Source organism: Perna viridis, chromosome 12, assembly GCF_037379345.1.
Source record: "Perna viridis isolate PV_CMFRI_1.1 ecotype Kerala chromosome 12, ASM3737934v1, whole genome shotgun sequence".
NCBI lineage: Eukaryota > Metazoa > Mollusca > Bivalvia > Mytilida > Mytilidae > Perna > Perna viridis.
This window is the reverse complement of record NC_142456.1, coordinates 19,800,806-19,813,205: the sequence shown is the minus strand read 5'-3', so window position 1 is coordinate 19,813,205 and position 12,400 is coordinate 19,800,806. Positions and strand designations below refer to the sequence as shown.

Below are 12,400 nucleotides of genomic sequence, written 5' to 3'. Positions count from 1 at the left end.
CCTCATTATTCTAAGATTTTATTGAAAATTTTCAGAGCAAATCCAATGATGCAGAGATCAAATATTAAAGGGCTTTTAAAATCGAGGAAGAATCCTTGAGTGATATTTTATTGTCAGATCGATGGGCTTTTACATGCATGTTTCTGATATTTTCCATTTTGCCTGATTCTTACAAACACTTACACTTGAAATAAAACTTTGGGGAAGTGTATTTGTCTTAAGTGAAAAGGTCCCTTAAATTTTTGTTTTGCCTGCGGCCTGAGTTTAAGATATTACTTTTCATGGTCCAAGTTAAGACTTCTGATTAAAACAGCTTGTGCTAAGTCAATCATTTTGTTAGCATCATTATAACACAATTTTTTATCCATTGTATGTTTGTGCCCCTGCAGTTAAGGTTTGTTGACTGCCAAATTCCATGTCAAGTTTTCTGATTAGGTCAGTTTAACATGATCCACTAATGCTAGGTCAATCAAATTTTGTATGCAGTTGCATTAGCACCACTCTACCACAATTCTGTATATGTTGGATGCATATACCCCTGTAATTATGGACTGTTTACTTCGGAATTCTACGTTACTGAATCATCACTTCGTCACTGGTCCATTTATACAAATAATAAACTATACATGAGGATTCTGTACACTTTGATGATGTCAAATAGTTGTATTGATATGATAAAATGTTCGTATTAATATATAAAATAAGTAACAATGTCATCAATCTTCAGAGTTTTAGGTTACAACGTTCTTGTGCGACAGGAGAGATATGCATGCATACGAAAGACCAGTAGTCACTAGTGCCATGACTTTTTTCACATCATACTCGGATCCATATTGACATTTCTTACTTCTAAGTGAGAAGTTAGAAATGTCAACTTTGAATTGAGGAATCTGAAAGAAGTCGTGGCACTACTGATCTTTCGTATACATGTATGTCTCGCCTGTCGCACAAGGACTTTGTTATTCTTAAAAAAATGTACTACTTTTAGGGATTTTGAATTATAATATAATTATGTAACATATAGTTAAATATGACTGATAAAAAAATCAAAATATTACATTATCCAAATGCCAATAGTTTGTCTTTAGACGAATCGTTCATTTTCGGGGCATCATCTGTGTCTCCCAAACACAAACATGTTTCTATGGTAGTTTTGGCTAAATAGTTATAAATTACGGATCGTTATAATAATGCTTTCATAGATAAATCTATGATTTCTATGAGTCCGTGAATACGTATAAATCAAGCATGTTGCATTGGACAGGGAAGATCTGTACATATGGCACAGAAAGAAAAGTTTTACCCTTTAGTTATTTATTCTGGATAGAAAGCAATACGTGTACGATTACAGTGTATGAACTTGACATGACATTGAATTCAAGTTAGTGTTTAGTCGGTGCATTGTTAATTAGGGTGCACTATATAATTGCATTTATGCGCACTGTTTCGCACAACTAATTTAGTAAAACTGAAATTAAAAGTTGAAATTTGGTGGAGATATAAATATCAGATGTTATATATATCTAACAGTAAACAGATGTAACCTCAAGGTATCCGGAACGTTTCAGTCCCCTGTCGTATTAGGTTTTCTCTTCAGCATCAGCTGGCTAATTTTCAAAATACCTTGTTTCTCAGGAACTTAGGAACTGCAAGTGCGAGAAAATAAATCGAAAAGGATCTTTTATTTTTACCAACTCCTCTATGCATGCTTTCATCTTGTGCTAGTTTCTAAGTGCCTGATGTTTTATGAAACATAGTATTTGGCTGTTAGTTTCGGAAAGGCACCCCTGATTGGTACTTAAACTCAGTAATATTTTGTTCAATATTTTACCATGGCTAATGGATTTTATGACAATAATCACCTGTTTAATCATGAAGTACTTCAAACTCCGCACACCAAGGTTAAGAACAATATGTACTTTCTATGAAAAAGATAAACACTTTAAATTTCTCTGTGGACTTCCTCAACACAGCCTTATTTCGAACAAAATGAGACCAAATTTTCAGACTTGACCTGACTATATTGTTATACCTAAACACATAAAGAACATACGTTTTAATGGTAAAAAAAAGTTTTTCACACGAATCAGACGACAGCTTAGCAATGTCAATAAGACGTCAAATCAGAAAGCTACATTCAGTCAGTTTCGTAAATCTCTTAAAATTATGGTCTATGCGTTCTGATCGGCCCATGAGTTGACCCATGAATCATTAACAATTCATTCGCTAAACATTTTATATATCTGATTTAACACACGTATTTTAAAAGCACTATTACTTCCAATATAATGTCACATTTTCAAGCCTTAAGGCAAACTATTTTTTATAAACTGTTTTATGGGATATTTTTTTTAAAACAATTGGTCGAGGGGAGCAAATAAAAATAAAATTCAAAGTCAAAATCTTGGCAAGTCGATGGAAAAAATAAAAATAAAATTAATTGTTTTTCGTTTTTATTTTTTTTGTTGTTGCTATATTCTATATTTGCGAAAAGTAAGAGCTTTTGATACCCAATTTTAATATATATTTCACTTCTTTAATTATTAAGACTGATTGATACTGTTTTCACAATGAAACAGAGAATACACACAAATTTTAACTTATGAAAAGAAGATGTATGAAATATTTTCGATGTGTAGATACATTTGTAGCCCTTTCCAAGTTTTTGGCTACATTACCGAAGCGTTTTGAATGTATATTTCAAGTCATTTGTGAACATTTCGACCCTTCTGACAATATATTTTTGCCTAGGTATATACATCAGAACCCATGCCACATTTGATCTTATTGTCACTGATCAGTTAGAGTTACTGGTTGGAGAATCACATTTGTATTCAATTGTGTCCTAGTTATGACTGGATGTCAGCATCTTATTGATGTAATGTGTTTTGATAATGGTTTTATTTGTAGGTGGACTGATCTTCTTAAAAAGCTGCAGCTGAGATGTGCAGCGTTGTCCATCAATCTTTGGCTTATGTAATTTGATAGTTAAATTTAAAAAGGTCTGTGTTGTTTACAATAATTACATGTACACTTATTAAAATGACCAGTAACCATCAACTGTCCAGCCAGATAAAATGGTAATTCATAGGCAAGATGTTTACCCAGTACAGTATATAAATGTGATTCCTTTAATTTATCCGTAGAGGATAATCGTATCTCTTGGTTGTTAGATAGGAGCATTTTCTAGATATGATGATTATTTGAATTTGCCATTGGTATTGAAATAGTTGGTTACGTCAGTATCAATTGCGGAGGTGTAATGTTGGACGACTCTTGCTTCGAAAAATGTAAACAATTTATGTGCAGAACGTTTTGTATGGTGTTACAAGATATATTGAGATTCAGATATAACTTTTAAGCTAATATTGCCCGCTGGTGTGTTGGGCAGTGTGCGAGAATGTTGTTTTGTTAATAAGCATTTAAAATTATCGTAGGCCGACCCTCGATTGCATTGCTGTTGTGGTCGGCCATTGACTTTCAGTGTTTTTCATTAACTAATGATAGATTTTGAGAGCTTTCAATTCCCGACTTGCGGACCAAAATTTTGTCAACATTTATCTCCCTTTGGACAGGTGTCTATTCGGAACACGTAAGGTTTTCAATCCATTATCGACAATACTTTAGAAAATCTCGAAAGTCAGAAGGGAATTTCTCGTTTTATTGACCCTGCCATAAATTTTCTTTACTTGTGATACAAATGAAAATCATCCTTATGTAACCTAACAACAAAATGAAATACCCTGTAAATTTTAGAAACACCGTTGTGTTTGTCTGCTGGGGATTCCATTTTCATTCGAGTTACCTATTTTTTCTGCACCCGAATCCGAACATCGATTAGAGAGACTTCGAAATTACACCTGCCTTACCGGAGGTAACTCTGCAAAAACAGGATAAAATATGGCTGCATCCCGAGCTCTGCAAGTAGGGAATAGCTTACTAAAATAAAACGATCGCTGATTGGTCACTTTTTTTAACTCGTCCAATGAAAACTTGCGATCTATTTTCTTTTATTTTTAGCATGGGATTTTCTCGCAAATATTCCAGCAGTCGGCGGAATTTACAAAAATAAAACGACATTCGCGCACTTTTATTTTTATTTTATATTTGGCTAAAATAGGGTAGGCGGTCCCGTAAAACAGATTATAAAAAATGTTGGCCTAACATGAAATTTAACATGATTGTGTCAGCTTTTTTAAAGGTTGTAATGTAATTCATTGAAATGTCAGATTTCTATTCATATCATACTTTAAAATAAAAAAAAAAAAAATACAGGAAAATTGAGATAACCACTAGTTTTGTTTTCAATCCATTTATATTTTATTCATGAGTTCTATGTATGTAAGGTGGCGATCATTTGAAATATCAGTCAAAACATACAACGCTATTTTCACGAAAAAAAAGATAAACGACGTATCATTTACTCAACTAGAATGTTTCAATTTCTATTCAAAGTTGGTTTCAATATTATATATTTTATTGTTTATCACTGAAATAATTACTTATCAATTAGTTGCATTATACCTCTATAAGTTGGACAGATCCACTCAAAAGATGTTTTTTTCTGGCAAAGTTATGCACACTTTTTTTCATTCTGTCATATTTGAATCAAATAGCCCTATTCCCATCGCGTTATCAGTCATATAATGGGAATTATAAACAGTATTTGAGTATGTCCGTTACGACAATAAAGCAAGGAACTATTGCTATTATACAGCCACCAATCCATCCTGCTACTTTCGCAGAAAATCTGTCATCCGATGCCGATGTCTTTGTTGTATTATAACGCGAAGTTCTTTTTGGATTTACTTCAATCTCCATCCTTATTTCATCGAGACGCTTTTCTAGAAGTGATTTGGTTTGGTCGATCGTTAAATTCATCTCACTCAAATGACTCCATGGATTCTGTGTTATAGAAGAGCACGCGCATGTGCAAGAGTCGATGTTGCTGTTTGATACATAATCTAATTCTTTAATGGTAATTACGTTAGGTAACGTAGTGTCTACTATGATGTCCTTGCTAAGAGCTGTAGATTGTATACCTATGATGTAAGTCTCGATGCATAGGTCGTCGTTCGTCATATCAAAGATAGTGGTATCTTTAAAACAAATAAAGCATTAAAGGGTGCCCACCCATGTAAAAGCCATGTAAGTGAGTGGCACATAACACATTTTATTTTCAAATCTGTTTCACTCATTTCATATCACAAGTGTATCCTTCTGCAAAGTTGAATCACTTCAATAATTATAAAGAAATTGATAAAATAGAAAGCAATGAAAAACATTGGAAAAGAAGATAAATTTCTTGCACAATAGACCCTTTTGTGGCAAGTTGGTGAGCATGCTCAATGTACACTTCCGCGAGGTAGAGCTTGGGTAAAACAACAGAATTTTCCTTGCGGAAGTGCATATTGAGCATGCTCTTCGCATGCTCATCGATTATCCAACAGTTAGCTCAAAAGGGTCCTTTTGGTTAAAAAAGTTTAATTCTCAAATGACATCCATATGACACACTCCTTGAAACGTTTAGATTTCCGCTCGCACCCTTAACGCTTCTGTCGCGCGTTTATACGAAGATTATGTTTAAAAGCACGATAAACGAACGCGTTTTAATATTCACCTTTCTCCAACATTTAATGTTTAGATTAAAACAACCTCAATAAAGGTTAGGGATTATGGGGTCCTCAAAAGGGTTTTAATGTATCTGTATTTTACCCTTTTTTAACTACCTTAATGTTTTTTTTCGATTTTTTGTTTGTTTGATCACAGTAATGTGGTTATTTTTTGTTATATTTCTGACTTTTATTTGTTTGTGTTGAAAGAACTCAAATATATATTATAATTATTTTATTATGAATATATCGCTGTTATTGCACACACATGTAAGATGATAACAAAAATGCAAAAAATAAAAAAAAACATGAAGCACTTTCAGACATACATCGTAAGCATAGCACAAAGTCTATTTCAAACAATTTATCACTGCCGAAGTTCCCTGTGTATACAAAAGAATGCCTGGTCTGCATTATCTTGAGCTGTCGTCTGTTGGTTGAGGAATATGTCTTTAAAGAATGCAAGTCTGTTGTCGATGTTTCGGTATTTCGTCTGCTAGATTGGCTCTGTCTTCTTCGTATATGGTTGGTATTGGTGCATCCTTAGTACATCTCTTTTTTATCGAATTGAGAACTGCCTTGGTCTTTACATTTGCTGTGCGCGGTGTATGTGAGTGTGGTTATGTTGTCCAAATAAGTATTTGCTGTCCCTGTACAAAATGGAAGAATACACTTCCAATATCTTCTGTCTCCTCTAGTTGTCTTAACAATGTATACTGATATCAATTAAACTCAAGTCTGACTCCGCCAAACTTATTTGGTACAAAGTTCAATGCAAGTATTGCATTTCCCATCGCTGTCACTTTTAATGAAGCTAAACTCGCAGACCTTGTTTCATATGGCAATAAGATCTGCTCAATCTTGCATGTGAGGTATGAACGATGCAAGCTGACTTTTCAGCTACAATTGACAACATTTCTTGAAAATTGTCCCAATTAGATAAATAATTTTTAGAAAATGAAAATGAAAATTGAAACGAGTGGATTAATATCAGGTACATGTACATATATTTGATGACTATTGTAAATAATTTTAATAAACTAAACTAATATTAAATTATTTTATTTTAAAGTTAAATTCAAATAATTACACTAAAAAGATTGAAATATATGTTGTAAAATAATTATTGCTTTTATATGGTACTTTTTTTTGCCAAAACAGAGAAAAAAATTAATGAAGAAATATTACATTATATTTATATTATTGTGTCTCTAGTCAATGAAATCATTTAAAAATATCATCTTTCATTTTCAATTCATAACATTTTTCATGGGAAAAGGTAAAATACAGGTAAATTTAAACTATCAAACCCTTTTGAGGATCCCATAATCCCTTTACTTAATTGATGTTGTTTTAATCTAATGATTAAATGTTGGAGAAACGTGAACACACCACGAACGCTTCCTCCGTGCGTTTAAATGCAAGATACACGAACGCTCTTAGCTTCCGTTTTAAACGCCCACGATATACAAACGGACGCTCATAGCGTGTGTTTAAACGCATGATAGACGAAGGATGAAAAATTTTTTAACAAATATAAATGAAGAAAAAAAATCGAAATTAGAATAATAGAAAATGCAAAAAAAAAAAAATAATTATAGCAAAAAAAAATAAATAGATAAATAAAAATAACATTTGAATAAATGAAAATAATGAATGTACAAAATATACGAACGTTTCTATTGTGCGTTTAAACGAACGCTCCTATCGTGCTTTTCTACGAAAGTTCCCAACGTGCGTTCATACGAACACTCCTATCGTGCGTTTAACTGAACGAACGCTGGTGTTTCTAGAAAAGCAGAGGACGCTTTTTTGCTAGATCCTTTAATCTCAGTTTCCGCTATATAGATGACGTACTATCTTTAAACAGTCCTGATTTCGGGGATTTGATACATCGCATCTACCCCACAAAACTTGGAATAAAGGATATTACAGACACTGTGAGGTCAGCTTCACATCTTGACCCACGCTTAGAAATCGATGGTAAATGAAACTATTGAACAAACTTTACGACAAACGTGATGACTTTTCATTCAGAATTGTCAACTTTCCTTTCATCTGTGGCAACATCCCTTCAGCACCTGCATATGGAGTATCCATATCACAACTCATAAGTTATGCCAGAGCTTACCGAAACTACGCAGACTTTTTGTATCGCGCTGAAATTCTAACAAATAGGCTTCTGGAAAAGGGTTATGTCGCTACAAGATTGAAGTCATCACTACAGAAGTTTATGGTCGTCATCATGAACTCATGGATCGCTACGGTGTATCCAAATGACAACTGATTTGTTCAACGTGTCATAGTTTTCCTTTCCTCTTTCGTCCACCATGGACTTGACTTTTTATGAGCAACTCAGCGGGTGTTTCTAGAAAAGCAGAGGACGCTTACCCTACCGGTGCACCTGGTCCATGCTCCCAGGTTTTAGTGGAGTCCGAATTGCTCATTTGCTTTTGTTACTTTGTGTGTATGATTATAGCTACTTTATGTTCTTTGTTGTGTATGTCTGTTTTCCATGTCTGGTCTTTGTCTCTGGATTACATTCTTTTGATTACCGCTGTATCCTTGGTTTCCTTGATTACTCTTTTACATGAACACTTCTATCGTGCGTTTATCGTGCATTTAAGGTAGTAGACTTGGTGTACCCCCACAATTTTCCCATTATTCAATTTTGTTTAAATTTGTACATGATATTACACTGATCTAACTGTGGCGCATCATTTGTCAATTTTTTTTTAGAAAGTTCACCGTGCAGATCTAAAACAATGATTAATAAAATATTGCTATTTTTAGAAATCTGATTCATAGGCCAAACTTAACCATATCTGGTATGTTCGGGTATTTTTTACAATATATTTGAATAAATAACTGAATATTAAGTCAAATTCACTTCAAAAGGATTTATATATCAGATTTAACATGAAATTGTATTCTATCCATTTTGTAGAAGAGATACTAGGCTTTTAATTTACCAAAATAATAAAAAGGGTAGTTGTTTTCAGCTATTTGCTAATATAAAATCCACTAAAAAAATAAATCCATTATTCAATTTTCGTACAAATCTGATAATATATGGTCTTTTTATATACAAATCAATGAACACATTTTCAGAAAAGTTCACCGTGTAGTTTTTGTTAATATTTTCATGATTGTAGGATAAGGCATTGAAATATTTTTTTTAAAGATTAATCATTATGGCTAAAATCATGTCAATATTCAATAAGGTAACCAAGTATCAAATTGTGATGACCTATATTGATGAAAGAGCATTACCGGGCACAGTTTGAGTCAACTACTGTGGCAAATTAATGTCACACAAGTATTTATACTTCGGCACAAAGGGGCAAATTTATATATGCTAAATGTAGTTCAACGGTGCATCATTTGCTGAACAAAGCAACAAAAAATGAAAACAGGAATCTTAAAGTCTTATAAGGAACTATAAAAAAAGTATATTTTTTTAACTCTAAAAAGTAAAGGAGTTATAAAACTGGCAAGGTTATTGGTTAGCCGTACTCTCTCATGACAGAGGTCAATTTGTATTTTAATTTTAATATTTTATCTATAGCAATCGTGGTTGCAGTAGAAGGTATCATTTCACACGTTTTCTATGGCAAGCCAAAGTGGACAAAAATGAGCATTTTCTAATATTAAAAAATGATTTTTTAATATTACAAATTCATTTTCTAATATTACAAATTAGATTTCTTTTTTCACAAAACACTTTTTTAATATTAAAAATTCAATTGAATTTCTAATATTTAAAAAAAATTATTTTTGAATATTAGAAATTGATTTTCTAATATTAGAAAATGGATTTGTTGTATTCAAGGACGATTTTTTAATATTAGAAAATCATTTTGTAATATTAAAAATGTGACTGATTTTCTAATATTACAAATTCATTTTCTAATATAACAAGATGTGTGACATTTTATAATATTACTAAATCAGGCATTTGTAATATTAGAAAATGAATTTGTAATATTAGAAATTGAATTTGTAATATCAGAAAATGAATTTGTGACATCCGTATCATAGGATTTGCCAGTTTTTGTTTTTTTTTTACATGAACAGCATATATCAGAGATGTTATGGTAAAGGTGTAATCAAGGGAACCAATTTTCAAGCGGAAATCTAACGAATGTAATACAGGACAAAGACCAGACGTGGAGAACAGACACGCGCAACAAAGAGCATAAAATAACCAAAATAATACGTACAAAGTAACAAAAGTAAATAAGTAAATCGTACTCCGCTAGAACTGGGAATATGGACCAGGTGCACCCGATATGATGAGCGTCATCTGCTTTTCTAGAAATGCCCACCGACTTGCTCATAAAAAGTAATTTTCGTCCTTTGTTGGTATTCTTTTATATAATATATTTAGATTAATATATGCCTCTTTATGTCGCCAATATTGCTAGCGACTTTTTGCACTCATAATTTCAGTACTTTATATTCGCATATGATTTGCATAATTATATATTAATACTTCACGTAATGCTGCAGATCTGTGCCGTGTTTACCGCCATAGCGTCATAGTTTTAGCTTTATTCGAGACAAAAAAAAATGTACCTCTTAAATATCATACACGTGTGTTTCTTGATTGTATGAGAACGGGAAGTTTACCTGAAATGATCGGTTAGCATTGAACATTACCCAGTTTCCGATTCAGGCACAAAATGTATTTTGTTATCATTCACTTTATCATTTCTTAAACAGGAATATAACAAGAATCAGTTCTTTCAAAAGTAAAAATCTTAAGTGTCAGTCTCTGTAAGAATCAGGCAGTTGGTAAAAACTGATCTGAAAAAAACACCTTTCGAAAGTAATTTAACTATTTGTACCATCAGAATCAAGGCAAAAATACAAGATGTATTTGGTAAACCGAGTTATAATTTCATTTTACATTTCTACGGCAGACAACTCTCTCAAAAACCTTATTTTTCTCACATAAGATTGAAAAATCTCCTAGAAAATCTAGTGATGCAGTAATAAAGTGGTTCAAATAGAGAAATCATACTTGAGTGAAATCATATTGTCAGATCGGTGGATTTTTGACATGCAAATTTCTGATTTTCCCCATTTTGCCTTATTCTTACAAAAACTTAAACTTGATTACATTTACCAATTCCGCAACCCTATGCAACAGTTATTGATCCTAAACTTTCTGTATCCCCTTTCCCCATTTGTATTTATTGAAAATTTTAAAAATTGAAGATGTATGAAATACCTTCATATACAATCCACTGGTCAGAGTTTCCGGAAATCGTTTGCAGTCCTAAATGGTTTATTTTATTACGCAAGTCTTTGGTCATAATAGTCTTTTCACCAACAACATGTCCTTGCCCAAAAGATAATTCTGATTTCCAGGAGATCCAGAACTGCTTAAAAGACGCACAATCTAGAACATCTGGTGTTTCTTCGTCGGACATTGTCTCATTGCCACAGGGAAATGAATTGCAGTACCGGATTCTCGAATATGTCATTTCTTTACCAATGATAATTTCACTCGATGGTCTGAGGGTATCGAATGATTCAGCTAGTATGACCCTTATCTCCTTACAAGATTTGACTTCAAAAAGGAAATGCGACGTCTGCTGTAATGGTTCCTTGTTTAGTTTGCAGTAATTCAGCCATATTGATGTATCACGATGACTTGGGTAAACGTTTGTCCGTACTGCAATCATCTTCGACCCTAAGCACCAAAATTGTCGACTTAATACCAATATTTAACTCTCAATTAAAATGTTATTTTATTCTTAGATAATTTACTTCAAACTCATCATGTGCATGTGGCATTTAAGTGAATGCCTTTTTAAAAATGACGCCTACATATTATTTCACATTTTTTGTAGCATTGAAAGAAGGGAGTTTTATAATTTTGGGGTCCCATCCCACTAATAACAAAACACCTACCTGATGTCAAAACCGAAAACAAGTAATTCATGATACAAATTTCTAATACATCCATGACAAAAATATTTCCAAATCTGTCAACTAGCTTTTACTCTGTCTAAATATCAAATACCAATTACATTAATGAGTCAGTTCAGAAGGTAAAAAAACATATTTTTTCCATTGTACAAATAACAAGATATTATATATATACTTAGCCTACATTCTAAACGATTGATATAAAGAATGTATCAATAAAAGACGAAATTTATACCTTGTAATACAATGATGACAGTTGACGATTAAAACTGATGACTAAAGCATTCCTCTAATGAATATTTTATCATTCCTCGAAACGTTACAATAGAGTATTAAAACAAAATTTCGTACAATTGAAATCGAAAGTCTAACGCTCCGGCAAATTTCAATATAGCCTTCATGTAAAAGTCAGACAGACATAGTTGTGGGTCTAGTGTAAAATACGATACAATATAATAATAACTGGCAATTAGAATGATGTTTACTATTAGAATTGTGAACTGCAATATAATCTGAAAATACGAATATATTCATTTGACAGAATCCGGTAATATTAGCAACCGCGAAAAATAATACTTTTACAGTATTCGATAAGAGGGACAAGTAGCCTTAAGTAAAAAAAAATACTTAAGAAAAAAGAATGTGTCAAATTATATTATAAAAGAAATTTTGTAGCATATGATTATCCTAAAACACAAAAGAAGAATGACTGTGTTTTCTTCCATAAATACAATCTTTTACAAATTACTTCAGCGGTGAATTAGAATTGGAACCACCATTTCTAGAATCGGTTGTAAAATGGCCTTAATGACGTTTCCTCTTTATCTGAAATCATTTTATAAATTTAT

At 32.4% G+C, this 12,400-nt stretch overlaps 1 protein-coding gene across 1 annotated transcript; it reads right to left on the bottom strand.

Moving 5' to 3' along the window:
* Positions 1-4,131: 4,131 nt before the first annotated feature.
* Positions 4,132-11,422, bottom strand: LOC148601599 (uncharacterized). Its single transcript, XM_088555755.1, has 2 exons — positions 10,849-11,422; positions 4,132-5,099 (listed from the first exon to the last, which is right to left on the bottom strand). The coding sequence occupies exons 1-2, from the start codon at positions 11,303-11,305 to the stop codon at positions 4,654-4,656; spliced, it is 903 nt and encodes a 300-aa protein (XP_088411881.1). The 5' UTR covers positions 11,306-11,422; the 3' UTR covers positions 4,132-4,653.
* Positions 11,423-12,400: the final 978 nt, after the last annotated feature.

Excerpts from the sequence above, each read along its gene's own strand:
- LOC148601599 (XM_088555755.1), bottom strand. The coding sequence starts at position 11,305 with ATGATTGCAGTACGGACAAACGTTTACCCAAGTCATCGTGATACATCA. Across the intron at positions 5,100-10,848 it reads CCAGTGGATTGTATATGAAG|ATACCACTATCTTTGATATG; the intron begins GTATTTCATACA and ends TTTGTTTTAAAG.